Source organism: Cetorhinus maximus, chromosome 12, assembly GCF_964194155.1.
Source record: "Cetorhinus maximus chromosome 12, sCetMax3.hap1.1, whole genome shotgun sequence".
Classification (NCBI taxonomy): domain Eukaryota; kingdom Metazoa; phylum Chordata; class Chondrichthyes; order Lamniformes; family Cetorhinidae; genus Cetorhinus; species Cetorhinus maximus.
In genome coordinates, this window is record NC_135890.1 from 20,356,206 (window position 1) to 20,379,188 (window position 22,983).

The 22,983-nt window shown below is 43.5% G+C and overlaps 1 protein-coding gene across 1 annotated transcript in view; it reads left to right on the forward strand.

Moving 5' to 3' along the window:
* Window positions 1–22,983, forward strand: part of tnpo3 (transportin 3) — a 60,672-nt gene that overhangs the window by 33,226 nt on the left and 4,463 nt on the right. The window contains exons 15-21 of the mRNA XM_078553131.1: window positions 6,258–6,318; window positions 10,782–10,922; window positions 15,809–15,925; window positions 17,015–17,109; window positions 18,996–19,152; window positions 20,240–20,407; window positions 21,831–21,943. Coding sequence (XP_078409257.1) covers window positions 6,258–6,318; window positions 10,782–10,922; window positions 15,809–15,925; window positions 17,015–17,109; window positions 18,996–19,152; window positions 20,240–20,407; window positions 21,831–21,943 — 852 coding nt within the window. The remainder of the gene's footprint in view (window positions 1–6,257; window positions 6,319–10,781; window positions 10,923–15,808; window positions 15,926–17,014; window positions 17,110–18,995; window positions 19,153–20,239; window positions 20,408–21,830; window positions 21,944–22,983) is intronic.

Consider the following 22,983-nt stretch of genomic DNA (forward strand, 5'->3'; position numbering starts at 1 on the left):
AATAAGGAGAATCTGTTTCCAGTGGCAGGACGGTCATTAACTAGGGAACACAGATTTAAGATAATTGGCAAAAAAAATGAGCAGAATCTTTTTCACACAACAAGTGGAACACATTGTCTGAAGGGGCACTGGAAACAAACTCAATGATAACTTTTTATAAGGGAATTGGATAAATACTTGAAACGGGAAAAAAGTGCTGGGCTATGAGGAAAGACTAGGGGAGTGTTTAAATTCATTCATGTATGTAGCCTTCTCTGAAAAGGCCAATATTTATTGCCCATCTCTAATTGCTTGAGTGTAGGTGATAATGAGCCTTCTTGAACTGCTGCAGCCTGTGTGGTGATTTTATTCCCAGACACTGTTATGTAAGGAGTCCAGGATTTTGACCCAGCATCGATGAGGGAACGTACACGTCCAAGTCAGGATAGTGTGTGACTTGGAAGGAAACTTGAGTTGGTAGTGTTCCCATTGCCTGCTGCCTTTGCCCTTCTAGGTGGTAGAGATCACAGATTTGGGAGGTGATGTTGAAGAAACCTTGGCAAGTTGCTGCAGTACATCTTGTATATAGTGCACGCTGCAGCCACTGTGTACTGGTGGTGGAGGAAGTGAATGTTTCAGTGATGGATAGAGTACCAATCAATTGGGCTGCTTTGTCCTGGATAGTTTTGAGCTTCTTCAGTATTGTTGGAGCTGTACTCATCCAGGCAAGTGGAGGCTACTCCATCACACTCCTGACGTTCCTTGTAGCTGGTGGACAGGCTTTGGGGAGCCAGGAAGTGAGTCACTCGCCATAGAATAGCTAGCCTCTGATCTGCTCTTGTAGCCACAGCATTTATATGACTGGTCCAGTTAAGTTTCTGGTCAATGGTAACCCCAGAATGTTGATAAGTGGGGGTTTTGACAGTGTTAATGCCATTAAGGACAAAGCAGCCCAACTGATAATGATGATTTAGCCACTACCCTGAGGAACTTCTGCAGTGATGACCTAGGACTGAGATAATTAGTTTCCAACAACGCATCCAACTTCCTTTGTGCTCCAGTCAGGGGAGAGCTTTTCCCTCCCTTCCCATTGGTTTCAATTTTACAAGGACTTCACGATGCCACACTCTTGTCAAATGGCTGCATTGAAGTCAAGGGCAGTCATTCTCACCTTGCCTCTGAAATTCAGCTCTTTTGTCCATATAAGGCTGTATTGAAGTCTGGAGCTGAGTAGCACTGGCGAAACCCAGACAGAGCATCAATGGGCAGGTAAGTGTCACTTGATAGCACTGTCAGTGACACTTCCCATCACTTTGCTGATGATTAAGAGTAGATTGGGGTAGTAGTTGACCAGGTTGCATTTATCTTGCTTTTTGAGAACAGGATCTACTTGAGCAATTTTCCACATTGTTGAGTGTAGTTGTCATTGATTTGCTATACTCAAACAGCTGGGCTACTGATGTGGCTGGTTTTGGAGCACAAGACTTCAGCACTACAGCCAGGATTATGTTGAGGCCCATAGGCTTTCCCGTATTCAGTGTGCTCAACCACTTCTTGATATCACATGGAGTGAATCAAGTTGGCTGAAAACTGACTTTTGTGATGCTGCAGACCTCAAGATGGTTCATCCACTCGGCAATTCTGGTTAAGATGATTGCAAATGCTTCAGCCTTGTCTTTTGCACTCAGGTGCTGGTTTCTGTCATTATTGGGGATGGAGCCTCCTTTTCCCATTAATTGTTTAATTACTCACCTTCATTCGTGACTGGTTTAGCAGAACTGTAGAGTTTTGATCTGATCTGCTGAAAGCTCTTTTGAAAGGTCGATACAGGTATGATGGGCTAAAAGGCACATGGACACCTGCCACCTCTAATTTCCCTTCCAAGTCTCACACTACCTTGACTCAGACACACACAATTCCTTCAACATTGATGGGTCAGGAACCTTGAGCTCCCTACCTAACTACTGTGGTAGCACTTTTCACTGCATGGACTGCAGCAGTTCAAGAAGGCAACTCACCATTGCCTTCACAAGGGCAAGTAGGGATGGGCAATAAATGCTAGCTTTGCCAGCAATATCCAGATACTGTGAATGAATGAAAAAATTAACCCCACCCAGAGTACATTCTTTGCTCTTGCTATCCTCTGTGATTCTTTAAAGTGATGTTCAACATGGAGGAACACTAATCCTTCTGTTGAGAGAGGGGCGGTAAGTATTAATCAGCAAGATTTTCCCTGCTGTTGTTTGACCTCTAGGCTGGCCTGGTGGAGGCTCAGGAGTTCAAATGTTCATCAAATGAGAAGTTTTCAGACTACCTCCCCATTTCCCATAGTTTCTAATAGCTGAGTGGTGTGTTGTGGGAGGAGTCACCCATGCATCCTGTTTTATAATATTTAGCCTGCAATGACCAAAGTCAGTTCTAATGGGCGCTAGTAGTAATGCCATAAACTTCCATGTTTCTAAATTAGATTGCATAGAGAAAACTCTTGTTGTCATAACCACAATCACATTAGACTTTTAAAGTATAAGATCAGTATTCTCTCGAGTCTAGTTTGATGCATCAGCATCAAAAGGCTGTAGGGACCAGATTAAAACACCGCGCTTGAGGCCAGTACATTTTGGTGTTGTGGAATGTGCTTAATCCGCCATTTGGGATTTCTCCCACTGTCAGTGATCGACCTGTACCCATCGGGGCCTTACACCTCTATTACACAGTTGAAAATCTCCTCTCTAGATACAGCTCACGTTTACAAGAACAAAATCTGTTGTTTTGTTTCCTTACACACTTAAGTCGCCATGGTATGATTACTTGGCACAACCAGCGTTAGGCCCTTTTTTTTTACTCTTTCAGAGACTGTGGGCGTCGCTGGCAAAGCCAGCATTTGTTGCCCTTCCCTAATTGCCTTTGAACTGAGTGGCTTGCTAGGCCATTTCAGAGGGCTGTTAAGAGCCAACTGCATTTCCGTGGCCTGAGTCACATGTAGGCCAGACCAGGTAAGGATGACAGATTTCCTTCCCAAAGGACATTAATGAATCAGATGGGTTTTTACAGCAATCGATGATAGTTATCATGGTCATCATTACTGACACTAGCTTTACGTTCCAGATTTATTAATTGAATATAAATTCCACCAGTTGCCATGTGGCATTTGAACCAGAGACCCAGGCTACTGCCTGGGTCTCTGGATTACCCCTCTCGTAATGGGTCTCTGCTGAGACCGCAGTGAACATTGTATGTGGCGCATGCCATGCTTACTATTCTGTACCAACATGTTTTGTGTTAGCCTTACGTCTGCCCATTATATATTATCAATCCATATTCTTGATTTTTTACCATCAACTCTTTCAGACAGTAAAACCACAACTTCTTTTCCTGACTCCCAAATAATATGCCCAGATGTTGTCTTCTGGTGATTGGCTTTGTTGCTCCTTAAGTTAGTTCAAGGATCTGCTGGCTCATCAGTTTGGTTGCCCAGCCAATTTGCAGCCTCTGTCTGTAACATCAGAACTCAACCATATCCAGTCATCTTAGTTCAGCATTCATGATCCCGCTGTCACATCAGTACACTGCTGTTCGCAAAATTAATCAATGCTAAGAAGGAACATCCATTATTATTGATTTATGATCTGTTCTACCATGGCCCTAATCACAAGACTGTGATTGCTTTTCAAGCTATAGGTATGTGCTTCCCTTGTAATGATACTTCTCCCTTTTTCATCCTATAAGACCTTGGATTGGAGCAGTTGGTGAGAGAAAGGAGTATGTGGCTCTCTCATGTTGCCTGCTGTGATTATCCATTTCTCTGGAGTTGGTCTTTTTGTTCGCTGAGCCTTTCCACAATAACCTGTTAGAAATCAGGTTCAGTGACGTGGAATTCCCACTGACACAGCATCCATATCTTTAAGAACTATTTCCCATTTTTCTTTTTTCCTGATCTCCATTTGTGTTCCTCCTGCCAGCAGGTCTCTTGCATTGTGGGTCTATACAAAGTCATGCAGAGGTGCCCACATTTGGCCTGGGACTGGCACTCCAATTCGTGCTCTCTGTCCCTGCTCTAAACACCTCCCCTCTCCAGGGCAGCGATGCTGATGTAGAGACCTCTGCCCCTGGAACTGTGAATCCACACCCCTGCCCTGCATGCTGCACTGAGCTTCTCTCTTACACAGTCCGCTATAACCATACAGTTTTACATTCTGCTGTATTCAAAATATTCAAATATTTGCCCCCACTCCTACTCTGTTTTGCAGTCAGACCAATGGCCTTATCAGTAACAGGATGTTGTTTATTTTCTTGCCCTCTAATTGTCTTTCCTTCTTGCTGATGCAATTGACTCTTGCAAGGCTTAGTTCCATGGATGCTGATTGCAATGGCATTTTAATTCCTCATGTATGCAGCCGATGTAGTGACATTCAACTGCGGAGGTATCACAACCAATGACTTATCTGCAGCTACACACAGTCATTTTCATGCTCACAGTTCCCGGCAGTGAGCAGGAACATTGTGGTTTATTGCCACAGCCCAGCTGAGATCAGCTAACTGAGCACAGTGGTAATTAAACCTGGGACCTTCCTGGTCTCTATGACTCAACTGCTCACAGCTTGAACCAGCTGATCTATCATGGGAGCGATGTAATGAAAACCATCATTATAACCTTGTTCCCGCAGTTAGCACATTCTCGGGCACCTTGCCACAATTTACTGCCTTACAAAACAGGAACTGCAAACAGTGATTAACCCGTAGTCTGCTGTACAAACTGGGCACAGTGATTAACCCTCGTTCTGCTGTGAGAGCAATGGAACTGCTCAGTGATTAACCCTTACTCTGCTGTGTAAATTGTCGGTTGGGGCACCCCAATGATTAACTTCATCCTACTGTAAAAACTGGAACTGCACAGTGAATTAACTCTTAACTTGCGGTGGAAAGTTTGGACACGGTGATTAACCCTTACCCTGCTATGGAACTACACAAGCTTGCATTTCTATAATGTGTCTCAAGACTCTTTCACATAATCAATTCAGACAAAAGTCTGACTCTAAGCCACATAAGGAGATACTGGGACAGGTGACTAAATGCTCAAAGGGTTAAAGGTGGGTTTTAGGGAGGAGACAGAGAGATAAAGAGGTGAAGATGTCTAGGGAGGGAATTACAGAACTTGGAGCCGAGGAAGTTGAAGATACACTGCCAAAATTTTGAAGCTATGAATCAAAAATCAGCGATCGGCAGCAGATACCAAAAGAAAATGGTAGTGAGCTAGTCAAATTTTTCACAATTCTTTTGTTTTTGGAAATCCTTTTTCTCCTCTTTTGCCTTCCCACATAACTTCCAGAAGCAAGGTTTATAAAATAAAGCCTTCAGAGTAGCTGGGTATTATGCATGACAAGCGAGACCGAATCTGAGCTGCAGCTATGTATTGAGTGACCAACTTCTGTTGAGCACATTCTTTGCATGGGTATCCCTTAAAAAAAGACAACTTTCCTTTTGCTTTTATAATAAAAATAGAGAATGCTGGAAATATTCGGCAGCCTTTGTGGAGAGAGAAACAGAGTTGATATTTCAGCTCGTTGGCCATTTGTCAGAACTGTCTTGTCTTTGCTTTTAAAACCCAGCTGTAAAAGTAAACACCACTGCAAAATCCTTTTGATGAAAAAATCGTCAGAAATATCTTGAAATGCAACATTTGGGTTTAAGTATGCTGAACAAATGTTGCAGAGGTAAAGAAAGATGCAGATAAGTAAAGATTATCCCAAGGTTTCACCTGTTCTTTGAACTTTGCAATGAAGAACTACTCAAATCAAATGCTGACAATAAAGAACTGCTATCCATATTGCATATGAAGATTTATCTATACTCATATCACATGGTAAGGAAAAAGTTATTTATTTTCCAGCAAGCAATTAAAATTGAAAAAAAACCTCTTCAATTTCTGGGAGACCTCTTTCAAATTTCCAAATTCTTTCTGCTATAATCTGCACTGACCCTACACTTACAGACCCCCCAACTTCTGACTTGGTGTGACCAATGTGAGTGCTCACTGAGCTGGACTGCTGAACTGACCTGACCTTCACATGGGGCAGAGTGATGATTCTGCCTTCTTGTTATCATTACCATCTGTACTCAGCCATGCTAACTCAGTGTGAGAAGACTGCGCGGCCATAGATCCTGATTACTGTCACTAATTTCTCCTCTATATCCATGATTGTCTTTTCTTTTTATCCTTTATTTAACATTATATAGAATGTCAGATGCGGTACTAATGATTTAACTTGGTCATGTTTCAGGCACACAAACCCTATTGTGGAAAATGGACAGACGCATCCATGTCAGAAGGTGATACATGAAGTAAGTGCATGTGTCAGAATGACACAGTCCATGCCACTGATGGATGAGTTGTTTGTTGTGGATATGGGATCTACTTTTGGGTTGTTTGACTTATTACATTCTAACCATTCGCCCTTCACCTCCAACCCAACCCCATCTTGGAATTGGCTCCTTTGTAAAATGTGGAGTAGGGCCTGTAGTTTGACATCTCCATTCCTGTATTTTGTTCTTCTTACCACTTCTCTTTATTCAATCTTGATTTCATCAACATGACAGAGTATGGTGGCCTGCACCTTGAGTCCTGGATACAAATGGAGTAGCGGATCAGAGAGTTGTAGGTGAAAGGTGATGGGCTTTAGAGTTTAAACATCCACTCTCTCCACCACTGGGATACCATGGCTACAGACTGTGTACTTTCTACATGGTGCACTTCAACTCGCCAAAGCTTCTTTGGCAGCACCTAAACAAGCAATCTCTTCCACCTAAAAGCACAGGAGTAGCAGCGGCATTGAAAAACCATCACATCCAAGTCACCCACCATCCTGACTTGAACGTATACCGGTTGTTCCTTCATTGTCTATGGGTCAAAATCCTAGAGCTCCATTTCTAACAGCACTTTGAGAGCACCTTTGCCAATCGAACTGCAGTGGTTTAAACAGAAAACCTACCATCACCATCTCAAGCGGTACTATGGATGGGCAGTTAGTGTGAGCCATACCAACGGTGCCCATATCTACAGAATGATTTATTTTTAAATATGGCCTTGCTCTCTCTTTCCTGAAGACACTGACTTTTATTAGCACTGGCTCCTGTCTTTCAGTATATGAGACCAGACTTGACACATGGAGTCTGGGCAGTTGCTCTATGTTTGAGGGTTGAGCCATAGATGTATTTCTTTCATTTTCAGTTGAGTTCCTCCCCTTATGTCAGATCATAGCAATATGTGACTGATACATGTGAGTTCACATTACGCAGCCCTTATGCTGTTTGACAGCTTGGCTCAGTTAAGTCATTTGGTTGTGGGTTAAAGCTCTACTTCAGGACTTGAGCAGGTATCCAGGCTGACAGTGCAGCATGGTACTGAAGGAGTGCTGCATTGCTGAAGGTGTTGCACATTGATGAGATGTTGAACAAAGACCCTTGTCTGTTGTTAGCTGGTTCAGATGGATATCAAAGATCCCATTCTGTTATTTGAAGAATAGAGTGATTGTCATGTCTTGGCCAACCATTATCCATACCTCCAAACATCAGATTATTTGATTTCTCATCTCGTGCTCTTTGTCAGTTGCTTTATTAACATTTGCTTTATTAACATAAGTCATATGAAAATAATTCATTGCGTGGTGATCTTAGATGCATTCACTTACTGGCTTATTAAGTTAAAATATTACCCTTTTGTTTTTCCCACAAGCTGAAATGTGTTTGTAAATAAAGCAGACAAAGGCTCTGCAAACCCAGATTTGCTCAGGTGCCATCCATGTCCTGACGGTACTCGTGTGTAGCCCACTAAAGACTTCAGACCTCTGGGTTGTATCATTCATTTTTACTGTGGAAAAAATTTTGTGCACCTGATAGGAACAGGAAGAAGCCACTCTGCCCATGGAAGCTGTTCCGCTATTCAATTAGATCATGCCTGACCTGCATCTTAATTTATTCTACCCGCCTTGGTTCTAGAACCCTTAATACCCTAGCCCAGCAAAAATCTGATTAACCTCCGTTTTGAAATTTTCAATTGTCCTTCCCTCTTGACAGCCTTTTGGGGGAGAGAGTACCAGATTCCCACTAACCCATCCGAGCACGAAAGACAGAAGAACTAGGAGATGGCTGAGCTACCTAGTTCACTCACCATCTTTTTCAAAAGGTTGATTCTAGCTCATGGCAAGACGCCCATTACTTATGTGCTAGTCTAGAAGCAGAATGTCAGTCTGGGCATGAGTCTGATTTTCCCCACACTCCTTAACGAAGGTCTCCACGATCAGATGTTGTACATGTGGTGCTACTATAATGGGGATTAGCTAACTCGGCACGGACCAGGCGCCTTCCTGTCTGAATGGCTCGACTGCTTGTTGAATAAACTTGCTGAGCTGTCAGGGAGGCCCTGTTTGTCTTTGGAAGAACGTGCAGATTGTGTGGCAGTTTGCCAACATTGCTGAAACACTAATACCCATTTCCACAGAATGCTGGGATGTGGATTCATGCTTGGAATCTTTCCCTTCATTCTATTTATCTGTTCGCTCCCTACCCACCCCAGTCTCTGTTTAATTTCTAATATATACTCGGATGTCATGCAGAGGTGCTGACTAGCAACACTTGGGAAGTGGTGCTCTTTTCTTTTGGATCCTGGCTTCATTCCAGCCCAGACTTTGCTGGGATAATAATGTTTGCGTTCATTGTACTTCATTTGTTCTCAGGATATGGATGTTGCTGGGTAGGCCACATTTATTGCCCATCCCTAGTTCCCTTGTTTACACTTCAGAGGGTATTCAGAGTGCCACATACTGCGGCACAAGAGTTGTAATAAGGCCAGACAGGATAAGTGTGAAGGATTCACTCCTCTAAAAACCATTAGCGATCCAGTTTTGTTTTTACAACAGTCCAGTAGTTTTTGTGGTCATTTTTCTGATCATCAGACCCATCAAGCCCAACCCCTCATTAGCCGAACCCCTCATTAGCCCCACCTACTCACCTTATTTCTCCACCTTATCTTCTCTGTTTTCCCCAACCCCACCTTATCACCATATCCCTCGCTTTTTTCTCCATAAACTACTAGATTATTGAATTATGTTTAACAACTTGCCACGGTGGGATCTGAACTCATGACCTCTTGAGTTGGTACTCCTGCACCATAATCATTAGGCTACATTTTTAAGGGCCCCATGAGTGTGAATGTTCTAAATCCAGGTCTGAGTGGACGTTCGCCCACAGCACTGAAATGCCTCTTAGCTCAGCATTAATTTGAAAAAGGCATACGGGACACTTGCCTTTATCAATCAAGGCATAGATTACAAAAGTAGGGAGGTCATGTTGGAGTTGTATAGAACCTTGGTGAGGCCACAGCTGGAGCACTGTGCGCAGTTCTGCTCACCACATTATAGGAAGGATGTGATTGTACTGGAGGGGGTGCAGAGGAGATTCACCAGGATGTTGCCTGGGATGAAACATTTATGGAGAGGTTGGATAGACTTGGGTTGTTTTCTTTGGAGTAGAGAAGACTGAGGGATGACCTGATTGAGGTGTATAAGATTATGAGGGGCATGGACAGGGTGGATAGGGAGCAGCTGTTCCCCTTAGTTGAAGGGTCAGTCATGAGGGGGCAGGAGGTTTAGGGGGGATGTGAGGAAAATATTTTTTACCCAGAGGGTGGTGATGGTCTGGAATGCGCTGCCTGGGAGGGTGGTGAAGGTGGGTTGCCTCACATCCTTTAAAAAGTACCTGGATGAGCACTTGGCACGCCATAACATTCAAGGCTTTGGGCCAAGTGCTGGTGAATGGGATTAGGTAGGTAGGTCAGGTGTTTCTCACGTGTCAGTGCAGACTTGATGGACCGAAGGACCTCTTCTGCACTGTGAGATTCTGTGTAAACTTAGAGGTTAGTGATGAGGTGAAACAATGCAGAAATAATTTTGCTTTGTATTTATTCCATACAGTATAAGGCTTGGGAGTGTTTGACCTCATGACATGGGATGTCCAGAATGGAAAGCATTCTTGTTGCTCAGCTCAAACACCCCTTGCCTCAGAGCATGAAACTGCCCGACAAGAAGTTGATTTGAACAATCATGCTTCAATTCTATTAATGAAAAATAGAGGGTGAAATGGAAAATGTGCTTGACTGCTTTCAGAATTGAAAGCTGTATCTCACAAAATAAACTAAGTAGTAGAATGGGTTAGTCAACATGAGAGCAAAGGGATAACGTTTAAGACTAGGGGCTGTGGAGTTGGTCATACTGCAATGCAGTTCCATGCTCTTGATTTTCTGTGACTCAGTTGTTAGCACTTCTGCCCCTGAGTCAGAAAGTTGTGGATTCAAGTCCCATTCCAGAGACATGAGCATAAACATCAAGGCTAACACTCCAGTGCAATACTGAGGAGCTAGAGGTCCCTTTCGGATGAGATTCAGACAAAACCCCCTCTTGTCTGCGCAGGTGGTGTAAAAGATCCCACTGCATTGTTTTGAAGAAGAGCAGGGCAATCACCACTGTTATCTTGGGCCATTTTTTAACCCTTAATCAACATTACTAAAGAAATAGATTTATCTGATTACTCTCGCATTACAGTTTGTGGGAGCTTTCTATATGCAAATGGATGCTGCCTTTCCTACATTATAACAGTGAACACACTCAAAGAAAAATGTACTTTGCAAGCTGTGAAGTGCTTGGGATGTCCTGAGGATATGAAAGGCATTTTGTAAATGCAAGTTCTTTATGTCTAACTTTATTTGTTCTCTAACTGCAGTTTATTTCTCCCTGCCTTCTCTGTTTTTGTAGATCTGGCCTGTCTTATCTGAAACCTTGAACAAACATCAAGCCGACAATCGGATTGTAGAGCGCTGCTGTCGGTGCTTGCGTTTTGCTGTGCGTTGTGTGGGGAAAGGGTCAGCTGCATTGCTTCAGCCCCTGGTCACCCAGGTAGGTTGGTTTGTGGATCCTGCCAGCTGGTAGAGGTGGAGCAAGAATTCTAAAGGTATATCTGCTCATGATCATAAGCAGATTTCTTTGTGAGGTAATGGACCAATGAAATAAGTTACAAGGAAAGAACATTTGAAATGAGCAGCATAGAAAGTGACATTTAGATCTGTTTCTGGGGTGAGAAGAGGGTGAGGGATATATTGAGAAGGTGGGTTGAAGGATTAGAAGGTGGGTAGGTAGGGTTATTTAGTCAAATGAAGGGATGGACTTGCTGGGCCTGAATCTTTTCCCAGTACTTAAAAATTCTTGCATTCTAATATCTGTTAATGGGGTAGCAGGGTTCCCTCTCATACAGCAGGTTCAATTATTTATCTCTTCAACCGAGAATTAAGTTTCTTTCCTATATTTTTTCCCCTGTCTGTCATCTTAGGGATCAAGAGGTGACTTACTCCCAGTCCTCCAGCAGTTTGCACTCAAACAGGCAATAGAACAAGGGTTACTCGCTTCTCTCCTCTCCAGTTCAACATTATGATGGCATAACTAGAACTGGGGGAAGAAGGGTAGGTTAGTGTCTTGTGGAGCATTAATTGTAAACCTGCACCCTACCTGGCTGAGGGAGGATTGTTGTTCCTGTATTGGAGTGTTGATCTAGATTATTTGTTCAAGTCCTAAGGTACGGCTTGAGCCCTCTGCCTTCGAAATTCTTGCACAGAGTGGGGGCTGGTAAAGATCTGTTAAAAGAGACTCCTCTGCAGATTCCTAGGAGATTTGTCACTGACCACGGCAGTACTGGATCATGCCATCTGATCCTGCAGTTTAAAAGTAGAATCATGTTGCAGTGCCTGGATTGTGAGAGAGATCTAACTCGGGAAATGCTCTTGGGCTTGAATTGAGGCGCTTCAGTTCTATTTATTTCCTCCTTGTGCTAAGGCATCATATCTCTGTCATTCTCCCTTCACATCCTAGCAAATTGGCAGATCCTCTCTGTCTTTGTGTTAAACGCCAGCTGTGTTCTGCTTTCCTGGATGGCGTACTTGTGCCATTAGTTGCTTCAAGCAATGGTGTAGTATTGTCCCCTTTGATTCTTCGTTAGGTGTTTTGTCACCCTTGGGATTACCCCTGAAATGAGAGGGCCTCCTTTGCAATTAACTGTGCACTTACAGCTTACTACCTTTCCCACTGTGCCTGAAGATGGATTATGGACTCATGGACACTGGGTTTCCTGAATGGTTAATGTGCATCAAATCCACAGAACTTGATAGCTTCTAGTGTACTGGATGTCCCTGCTAGTATAGTGCCCTGCCCCAACCATGGTGGTTACCTTCAACGTGGTCCTTGGTCCTTCATTCAAGTTCAACAATACATAACAAACCCATACCAATGCATTGATATCCTGAAAGGTGAACAGTGAGGTTGTGATGCTGTTGCCATATTTTATGCTCACCACTAGAGGATGATATTGTGTAATGTATGGCACTGCTGCTGCTAGCTTCATGTCTGATGAAATTTCGATGCAATATTTATGCCACCAGATTAGTCCATTGTGTAGTGCTTCATGCTCTTGCAGTGTCTGATTGGTGCCACTTGCTGCCAGCAGTGTAAGTACTGAATGCATTTGAACAGTGCAGCCACCTTGGCACCATGTAATTGTAAACCACAATAATGGGGGAATGTAATGACCAGCATTCCTTTTAAGATTGTACAGGCCCAGCTGCGCCGCAATCTTAATGAGACTGCAAAGTGCAACAAGCAGGCTGAGCACAGCAAAGAATAATTAGATGGAATGTTGATTAGGAGTATGATCTATAATCAAAACATTGATTAGAAACACACAGGGCTAAAATTGCTTTGTTTTTGTTTTTTGGGTAATTGATGGGGGGGAGAAGGGGGGCCTAATTCATGACTTACGCACGAATCTGGTGCTGCCACTTAATTTACATGATAAAGTTGGACTGAGTATTTCCTGCACTGTTGGTTGCCTCTCTGTGTTGCCAGCTGCCTCACACTCAGCAGGGGGTGTAACATTGTTATACCAGGCTGCCAGACAGCTTCCTGTCATGGTCAAAGAGCATGTGGAGACCTGGCTGCAGCTAGGCAGAAGACATCGTTCAGAGATGCCCTTTCAGCTGCCTCTGCTCCATTTTCCTGTCATGCTGCAGACCCAGAGGCACTGCAGCTACTACTCCCTATACCTATAGGTCTTTGTGCACTCAGGCCTCTAAACCTTCAGCCTTCTCATTCAAGATGCAGCAACAATCCCTGCAGAATCCAGGAACTTGGTGCAATACCAACAACAATGCTCCACAGTATCTGGAGAAACTTTACAATAGCATAAGTTCTTAAAAAATCACCTTAAATGCAAGTTGGATGCCTGATCTTTTAAGTAATATTTGTGCTAGACACCGCATGCTGCTGAATGCCAGATCCTTGTTGAGTAATTTGCACATGCATTGTGGACAAGCGTGGTCCAAATTTGGGCAGTGGGCATCATTAGCTGTAGGGTTGTGTGACATCAGGATAGCTCTGGTTCAGCTGCATGTGCACATGCAGGCACCTGTCTCAAAGTGGCATGCCAGAAGCAGCTGCTGGTGCAATGTGCATCACCCCGGAAGGCAATTAGCAGGCAGCAAGAAATTTGCCCCCACAGATCTCATTTTTTACAGCAAAGTAAATCAAAGGCTGAACCCATGTTTCCCCCTCAACTGGTACCACCAAAATAGATCAGCTGGAGATTCAGCTTGTTGCTGATTATGGGATTGCGTTGTGTGTATAATGTAAGAAATTGGGGTATTGAATAAACAGGTATTTTCTGAATAATATAGAACCTTGATAGGATTTTCTAAACAGCATTGATTTTCTCTCTGGAAAGAGGACTTCTAAACACTTTGACATCTAAACAGTCTTAGTTCAGGCTGCCATGTTGACACTCCTAAGCTGTTAGGATGATGTCTTGTGCGCCCCTTATCTATGCAAGCGTTTAGAAAAGACCAGGATATGACCCTCAACATGATGTAAACTAAAAAGCTGACCTCGAGCAGGATGATGAACAGGGGAGGTGCTAAACACCCTGATGTTTGGAGTACCTGTCCTGTATCCAGTGGTCAGAATAGTTAGATAGACGACTGACACTGGGTAAGCTACCAGCCCCCCAAAAAGGGTGTATATGTATTGGTGTTATATTGGTGGTAGGGATTGAGGTCCTGGTGAGGTGGCAGTGCTTGTTGGCAGCCACTGCCTTCAGATGGACAACGAGGTGGAAGACCAAGGGAAGAGTTCCCTAATACTTCGACTAGAGAACAGAGTGTTGTTACCACAAGCTACTGAGATCAACACAGTCTGTGCCAACTGTCCGTTCATCCTCTGGGATCAGTAAACTGGTCTCAACTGTCACAGGCCATATACTTTTTCTGTCTAATTAGTTAATGCATCATATCTAAACTGTTGCTTCTTAATAAACTTGATCAACTATCTTAAAATAGTCAACTGTCTTGGGTACCGAACCCCTAAATCTTACATAATAGCTGATGTATTTTCCCCCCATCAGGAACCGTATATCAAGATAATGAATCATTTGCCATGACCTCAAATATTCTTAATCCAACTGTGGTTAGGTTGGAAGTAAGTGATAGACATTGTATCTTTCTAAACCCACACAGCCAACCAGCTGAGCTGACTGAGAGACAGGAGCCATAGAGCTCCCACTGTGTTGTATCAGGCACTGTAGATCACATAGGGCACTGTGCCATGTTCACATGCTCACAGGACAATTTGCAAATGAGGTTGTTCATGTAGAATGTGTTAGCTCATTCACCTGGAAAAAATCCTACACCTTGACTTCTCCCATGACCCACTGCCTCCCACCATCATTACATTGCAGCATTTGTTTATTCACTTTTACAAACTAATCCTTGGGCAGTGCAGGTAAGGTCAACATTTATTACCCATCCCCAGTTGCCCTGAATTGAGCGACTTACTAGGCCCCTTCAGAGGGCAATTAATGGCTAATCACATTGATATGGGACTGACATCACCCATAATTTAGACTGGGTATGGATGGCAAGTTTCCATCCCTGAAGGACACTGGTGAACCAGTTGGGAATATTACAACAATCTGACAGGTTCGCTGTCATTTTTCCTGATATCGGCTTTTTATTTTCTGATTTTGTTTTCAGAGTTGAATCCAAATGCTCAAACTGAAATGTTAAGTTTTAAACCCGCATTCTCTGGATTATTAGTCTTGGCCTCTGGATAGTAGCTCAGTGCCATAAGCAAAACACTATCATTGCAAGACTTTTGCCTCCATTTCCCTGAAGAATGGGTTCATCAATGTTTGTGTGAAGAATGTCCTGACATCAGTTCTGAATATGCCTGAGTTTGACTTCTACCCTTAGTTTCTGGATTTGCCTGTCCTTTTATAAACCTTTATAAACTTAGTTCCCAGCTGCCACCTTTCAACCCTGAAGAGCCCAAGTTTTTTCTCAGAGTCTTCAAAATCAGATCAGCAACTTGATTCTTTTGTTCTATTAAAGAATAATGAAATTAAAACTTTGAAAAATAGAAAAGAGCAGAGTGGCTCACATCTTTACAGGACACTGTCATGATGGAATATTGTAGTTGTGGTTTGGCCCTTTCAAGGAATGATTTTAAAATTCTACATGCTTATTTGTGTGATATTTGTTTCTCCTTCTTAAAATACAAAACAGCACCATCAAAAATTTAAGTGGGAAATCAAGGTGAAGCTTGGCTGTGTGGTCCGGTAGCAGACATAACTGAGGAGTAGCCTCGTGAAGAAAGTGGGAAGTTCGTTATTTGGGGCTATGTATGGCTAGTGTGGGGGTGCACTGTTGTTGTCCCTTTTCATTCTCCTGTTTCTCCTCTCCATGTAGATGGTGAACGTTTATCGACTGCACCCACATTCCTGCTTCCTCTACCTTGGCAGTATCCTGGTTGACGAGTATGGAATGGAAGAAGGCTGCAGGCAGGGACTCCTGGACATGGTGCAGGTAGGATGTAGCAATCCAGTGCAGAAGGAATTGGCTTTGGAAGGGGCATGGTTTGGGGTCTCCTTCAATTGCAGGTTCAGACAGGAGGTCTGGGACACTCTTTGTGGCTCTTTCCTGAGGGGGATGGGTGGAGGGTGGAACAGGAGTGATATTGAATCAATGAGAGAACAGTGAAGTTACCTGCACACCTTGGGAATTCCTGATTTCTATCGCTCCACCATTGGCAGTTGTGCCTTCAGCTGTCTCGGCCCTAAGCTCTGGAATTGCTCCCTGCCCCCAAACTTCTCCACCGCTCTCCCCGTCTCTCCTCCTATAAATCACTCCTTAAAATTTAGCGCTCTGATCAAGCTCTTGGTCACCATTCCTAATATCTGTTTATATGACTGTGTTGATTTTTGTTTGAAAATGCTTCAGTGAAGCAGCTCGGGACGTTTTACCACGTTAAAGGCACTTACAAATGCAAGTTGTTACCAGAGTGAAATGTCTCAAGGGAAGCAGTGAAAGGTGAACTTGGGCTCAGCTACAGTGGTAGGTATTGAGGCTTTTGAAAATGGGAAGTGAGTTCTGGAGAATCAAGGTTCATCACATAGTTTCCTGCTTGAACTTAGGACCACAGAATTGTGGAACTCCTCAACACATTCTCTCAAACCTGTTGCAGCCTTTTAAAACCAAGCGTGGCATCACCTGATTATTACTATTTCCTGATTGACCCACTCCCTCTACTCTGCAACCTCAATGGTGTCCTGCATCCTGCACTATGAGCTTTCACCTTTCAAATCGGTTCCTCTCTCCAAATAAAAAAAAGTCTATGAAGTGTTTCATAAGCAATTCTCCATGACGAATGAATGATTGACCTGTGTTGCATTCAAACAAGTCACCATATTTGCCCACTGACTGACTGTCTGCTGAAGATGACTCCACCCACCCCCCCAAGAATGTCAGGGCACCTACATTTTGATTTAACTCACTGAGCTAGTGGCAGGAAAAGGCAGCCAGGCTGAATCGTCCTTCCCTGACGAGTGGCAATGGTGGCCATCTTTCTCCGTTTGGCCTGCAGGCATGTGCCTTTAACTCTTGACTTTTTTGCAGGCCTTGTGTATGCCAACATTTCAGCTGCTCGAACAACCAAACGGCCTTCGGGATCACCCAGACACAGTGGATGATCTTTTTCGCCTAGCAACCAGGTACTTTGAGGACTTGTGCGGCATACTCTTGTCTGGAAGGGGTTGTGGTGGTGTTTACTTGGAACAGTCGCCCTTGTAATAGATTTGCAAGTCTCACATTGACCGAATCTCCCAAACACTGACATCTCTGGGAAGGTGTTTCTGACAGTTTATCTGCCCCAGCAAGGCATTTCATCTTCCCTCTTATGTTAAATGCACTGTTCTTTGTGGAACTGAGGCCAGAGGAGCCCTGGTTTGATTCCTGACCTGTGCTGAGTTAGCCGGAATGCCGTTGGAACTTCCACTGGTTCCAGGTTCTCTCTTTCCGCCCTGTGCCACTGCACCCCCCCGCCCCCCCCCCCCACCCCCTCACTTCCCTCCAGCTCCTGTAGACAGCACAGTGAGATTGATCATGGATTGACAGCTTTGGTCATTTTCTGCTCCCTATCCCAGACACTGAGATCCTTTCGTGAAGAGCACCTATTGCATCTGCATTAGAAATCAGCTGACTTGGCACTGACCAGGCATCCAGCCTAGGTTAGGAAAGCTTGCGAAACTAATAATGGGGCTGACGTTTGAATAGGATCAGCCATTGAGCCATTCACATCCTGTGCTGCAAAGTCACTACATCAGCAGATTCTCATTCTGCCTCTGCATCAAACCTATGTTCCCTGTTGCTTGAACCAAACTGAAACCTAAACTAATTTAGGGAGTCTGGTGTGGGGGTCTGCAAGTTTCCTTTCCAACCCTTTACTCGTTTGATCAAGTGGAGTAAAGATTTACCCGGACATTGAGCATCCCGCACACGGTGCTAGTGGTGCTTGCTGTGTGTCATCACATCTCTGTGCTGCTTGGAGAATTTTACAGCACAGGAGGAAGCCATTTGACCCATCATGCCCCTGCCAACTCTTGAAAGAGCTATCCAATTAAACCCACTCTCCTGCTCTTTTCCCATAGCCCTACAAATGTTTTTGTTTTATGTATATATAATTTCCTTTTGAAAGTTATTCTTGAATCTGCTTCCTTTCCCCTTTAAGGCAGTGCATACCAGATCATAACAATTCACTCTGTTTAAAAAAAAACTCATCTCCCCCATGGCAATTTTGCCACCTAGTAGATGTATGCTTAAAGCTTGATCTGTCAATTTACTGCAGCAATCCATTCCTAACCAGATATTTATCCAGCTCTTTGTTTTGAAGATTAGAAGGATTATTACATACTGACTTGGTTCCTGTTCTGCTGAAACTATGGAAATTTAATATCTTAAATGCTTGGTTGCAGACTTATATAATGGAAGTGTAAGTGTAGGCTGATATTGTGGAGTTCTTACTCCATTATCTGTGGAACTTAGAGACATTTTGTAAAACTTCCCCTCGGGAGATGCTGCACACTAATAAAGTTTTGATTCTGTAATGATGGAGCTAGTTTTTTGTGGGCATTTGAACACTATCAGCATATCCTTCTATTTCTCTCTTTCCTATGTTTAGCTTCCCCTTAAATGCATCTGTGCTTTTTCTCAGCTACTCCATGTGGTAGCAAGTTCCGCATTCTAACCACAGTCTTAGTAAATAAGTTTTTATGTATTCTTTATTGGATTTATTAGTGACTATCTTACATGTTATGTCCTCTGGTATTGGTCAACCCCACAAGTGGAAAAATCTTTTCTATATCATGCCTATCAATCCCTTTTATGATCTTTAAGACCTCAACAGGTCATCTCTCAGGCCTTTTTCTAGAGAAAAGGGCCCTGCATGTTCAATCCTTCCTGATCATTATAATCTCTCAGTACCACTCTTTGTAAATTTTTTTGCACCTTCTAGAATGCGCCTACATTTTTGTAATATGAAAACTGGAACCGTACTTTCCTTTCAAGTATTTATGGAATTCCCCTTCTTTTCCCCGCACAGATTTATTCAGCGAAGCCCGACCACACTCCTACAGAGTCAGATCATCGTTCACATCCTGAATTGCGCCATTGCAGCCGTCATCCTCGACCACCGGGATGCTAACTGTAGCATCATGAAGTTCTTGAGGGACCTTATCCACACGGGGGTTGCCAAAGATGTAAGTTTGTTCCATGACTGAGCCCAGATTTTGCAAAGTGTATGGGTGCCTTTAACTTGGTAATGGCTGCCGAGCAGCAGTCCTCTCACCCCAGACGTGGAAAGGTTGCAGGTTCGAGCCCCACTCCAAGGTTTCAGCACACAATATGGGTTGTTGCCACGAGCGACAGCTGCATTGTCTGAGGTGCATGATCACAGCTCTGTGTCTGTCTGTTCGGGTGAATGTTAAAGATCCTGCAGCACTATTTGAAAACATGTAAGGGAATTATTCTGGTGTCCTGGCCAAAATTCACCCCTTGGCCAACTCATCCATTGGTCATTCATCATGGGATCCTGTGAAAAATGGCTGCTTCTTCGTGTCTGCTGCATACGTTTCTATTCTGCTAAGAAAAGCTTTGGTTTCCAACATCTGAGTCACCAAACATTTAACGTGATGCTTTCATTATGCTTTGGGTTTTAGAAAATAGCTTTCCTTTTAAATACTTAATACAGTCTCATTACAATCCAGCTTGTGTCTATACTTCAATCTAGTTCTTGTATGAGAAAAACAATAAAATGTTTGCCAGATGTGATAATGTGTTTCATAAACTTCACTGTATGTGCAGATTTGCTGTTTGCCCATTTACTGGAGGTATATGTTTGCGTATTCTAACATCCACGTATGGTGTATATCAGTTCTGTCGCCTTACTAAACTTTCAAAATAAGGATCATCGGCACGTCCCATACTCTACCTCATCCTCCCTCAAGACTATGGGACCTCTCGTCTCTAGCTGCTGTTAACCTCTGCAATCTCTAACCTCTTAAGACCGTACCTTGATGTCACAGTCTAAAGTCCTATAAAACCAAATCTTGGTGTCATGCTCTGCAGGCTTTCAAAACCCAAGCTTGGTGTCAGCCTCAGCATTGATTCCTGACTTGCCTTGCCTTCTCTCCAGCCTTGCTGTTCTGTAATCCGGAATCTGAACCTGTGAATAGTTTTCTCAATTTAAAATAGGGAGTTTCCAGATTTGCACGTGCCATATGCCTCAGCACAGTGACTGAAGGGCCTGAACAAAATAATAGTAACAATTAGATCTTGTTTCCACAGCACGAGGATGACTTTGAACTTCGGAAAGAACTGATCAAGCAGGTGATGACTCAACACGGTCAACAATTGGTCAACCAACTGCTCCAGGCTGTGTGCTTCTGCCTTCCCCCATATACCTTGCCGGATTTAGCAGAGGTTATATGGGAAATCATGCAGGTCGACAGAGCGGTAAGGCCACATCTGTTTCTAACAAATGGCTGGAGGCTTTATCTTGCTAATCAATGTGGTATGGGAAGGGGTGAGGTGTGTTAGAAAAAGGTGCCCCTACACCCAGGGCACTGCATTTTCAGTTTCACTCACCGACCTTCCTGTGACTTCCGAATAAGATTCTGCTGTCATGGAATCAAACAGCACAGAAGGAGGCGCTTCAGCCCTGTGCACCCATGCTGGTTTTTGAAACATCTACCCAATTAGTCTCTCTCCCTTGGTCTCCCCCCATAACCCTGTGTAAATTCTTCTTTTTCAAGTTTTTATCCAATTCTCTTAAAGTTATTATGGAAACTGCTTCCACCACCCTTTCAGGCAATGCATTTCAGATCATAGCAACTGCAATAAAAAAAAATCCTTCCCATTGCCACCCCCCGCCCCCCCACCAAACCCCGGTTCTTTTGATGATAACTGTAAATCTATGTCCCCTGGTTACCAATCGATGTGCCAAAACTGGCCTGCCAATGGGTAAACAGTTACACCCAATCTATCAAAATCCTTCATGATTTTGAACACCTCTTTAACTCTTGTGACCTTCTCTTTTAGAAAACACCCCAGCTTCTGTAGTTTCTCTACATAACACAGGTATTGCTGCATTGGGGCAGTTTTGCACCATTGCCGTGGCCATATCAGGCAGTTCATACACTCGGATAGAACCCGTACGCCTTTCCCATAGAGGAAAGTTCCATCTTGCACATCAGGGCAGTTCCAGGGTTGAAGGCCAGTCAGGCTTTAAACATTAAACACTAAGCACTCACATTGACAGCTGTTTGGTATATTTCACAGAACCAATCAAGAGTGTAAATTTTTCAATTTTGTAAGGCCTTAAGATTTTTAATTTAGCATTCAAGTCCAAGATTGCACAGAATAATATGATGTTCAGCCTTTCAACCTGCCAGTGTGTTGCCCAGGTTCACAAATATTTGAATCACGAATGCACGCAAATGCATGAGTGCATGCAGGTGTAATGCTGGTGCTATGCCTTGCCTGTGTCGCCTGGGCCCTATCAATGTCCTTAGTTAAAATGCACTCCACTTATTTGAGAGAGGAAGTATATGCGTGAGAGTGTGTTAATGTATTTTTGTATCTGACTGAGTAAGCACAATGTATGTATGACTGTGTGCTTGTGACAAAAATCTGTCTGCACTTCCCCTTCCTCTTCACCATGTATGTACAAGAAGGATTCTGCCTGTCTGCTTTGAGAATCTGATATTCATCAAATTGTAACGAAATCAGAAAGTAGCATCTGCCTGAAATCTAGGCTATGTATTCAGTCAATGTGTTAATGTGTTAATCTCTTCCCAGTTCACACCCTCAACACTAGTGCTTTTTCTTTGCACTTTCTATAAATCTTTGGGTGTTTCTTTACTCTTGTCCCCTCTAGACCTTTTGCCGATGGTTGGAAGCTTCACTCAAGTCGTTACCTAAAGAGACAGCAGGGGGTGCTATCACAGTAACACACAAGCAGCTGACTGACTTCCACAAGCAGGTTACCAGGTGAGAACAGATGTAGGCAGAGCTGCTCAGTGGGCTTGCAAAGCCAGCCATTCCTGCTAGGTTCACTGAAGTTTTGGGAAGGTGACAGGTGCCAGTGTTGGAGAAGTTAAAAGTTTTCCCCTCCTTGACACCTGGTGCCTGTAGCCAGCACACTCTGGGACTGGTGAGATTATCTCACTCTTGGTCTTTTTAATACATCTACAGTAAAATGGTGGAGTGGCACTTAGAGATCGCGGCTCATCGATTGCACAGTGCTTTCCTATCAATGTAAGGCAGCCTAACCCATTTCCGCGGAGAGACAGTTACAGGGGAAGAAAACTTTCAATGAATTAACCATCAGTGACATGCTCGGACGTGTACAAGGGCTGACTTTTTGGTGGTGGAAGCCAATCACATAGTCTCCCCATAATGTAAGGTGCTGGCACTTAGCAAGTTCTGACTTGAATCATACGATTATGGTCTCAACCTGTCTGTGCACTCACGCACTTCTGAGTCAGGAATGATTCTTAACTGAAACCTGTGCCTCCTGAGCCCTCTGCTCTGAAACTGCTTTCCACTTTGTTCAACTCTGAACAGAAGGGAACTATTTTAAAAGGTTGAAATTTTACTGCTGTTAATAGTTTAAGCAACTGACTTGGGTAGATGAGTCAGCAAATGTTTGTGCTTCTGCACAATCTGATTTTTGAAGTTGGCATTACACCTAAGATGGATTCTGTCATCACTCGAGCTGGCTAGGGATTGGGAGAGGGGACCCTGGTTGATTTTATACTTTTGCCTCCTTACTCCAGTAGTATCAGGGGTGATTGACCACTGCTACTCATGAAAGAGGCGATTGAACTTGTGATGCACTGCTGCCCCAATATTCTCTCACCCAGAAACATGGCAGTGTGATAATTTTAGACATTAAATGTGAGTTATAGCTTTACAAATTGCAGCTTGAACCTATTGTTTTAGTTCGACAATCTGAGAATTTTTAATGAATGACAACTCTTTGGATTTTGACTTTAACTTTGTTCATGTATATTCGTGATTGAATTGGT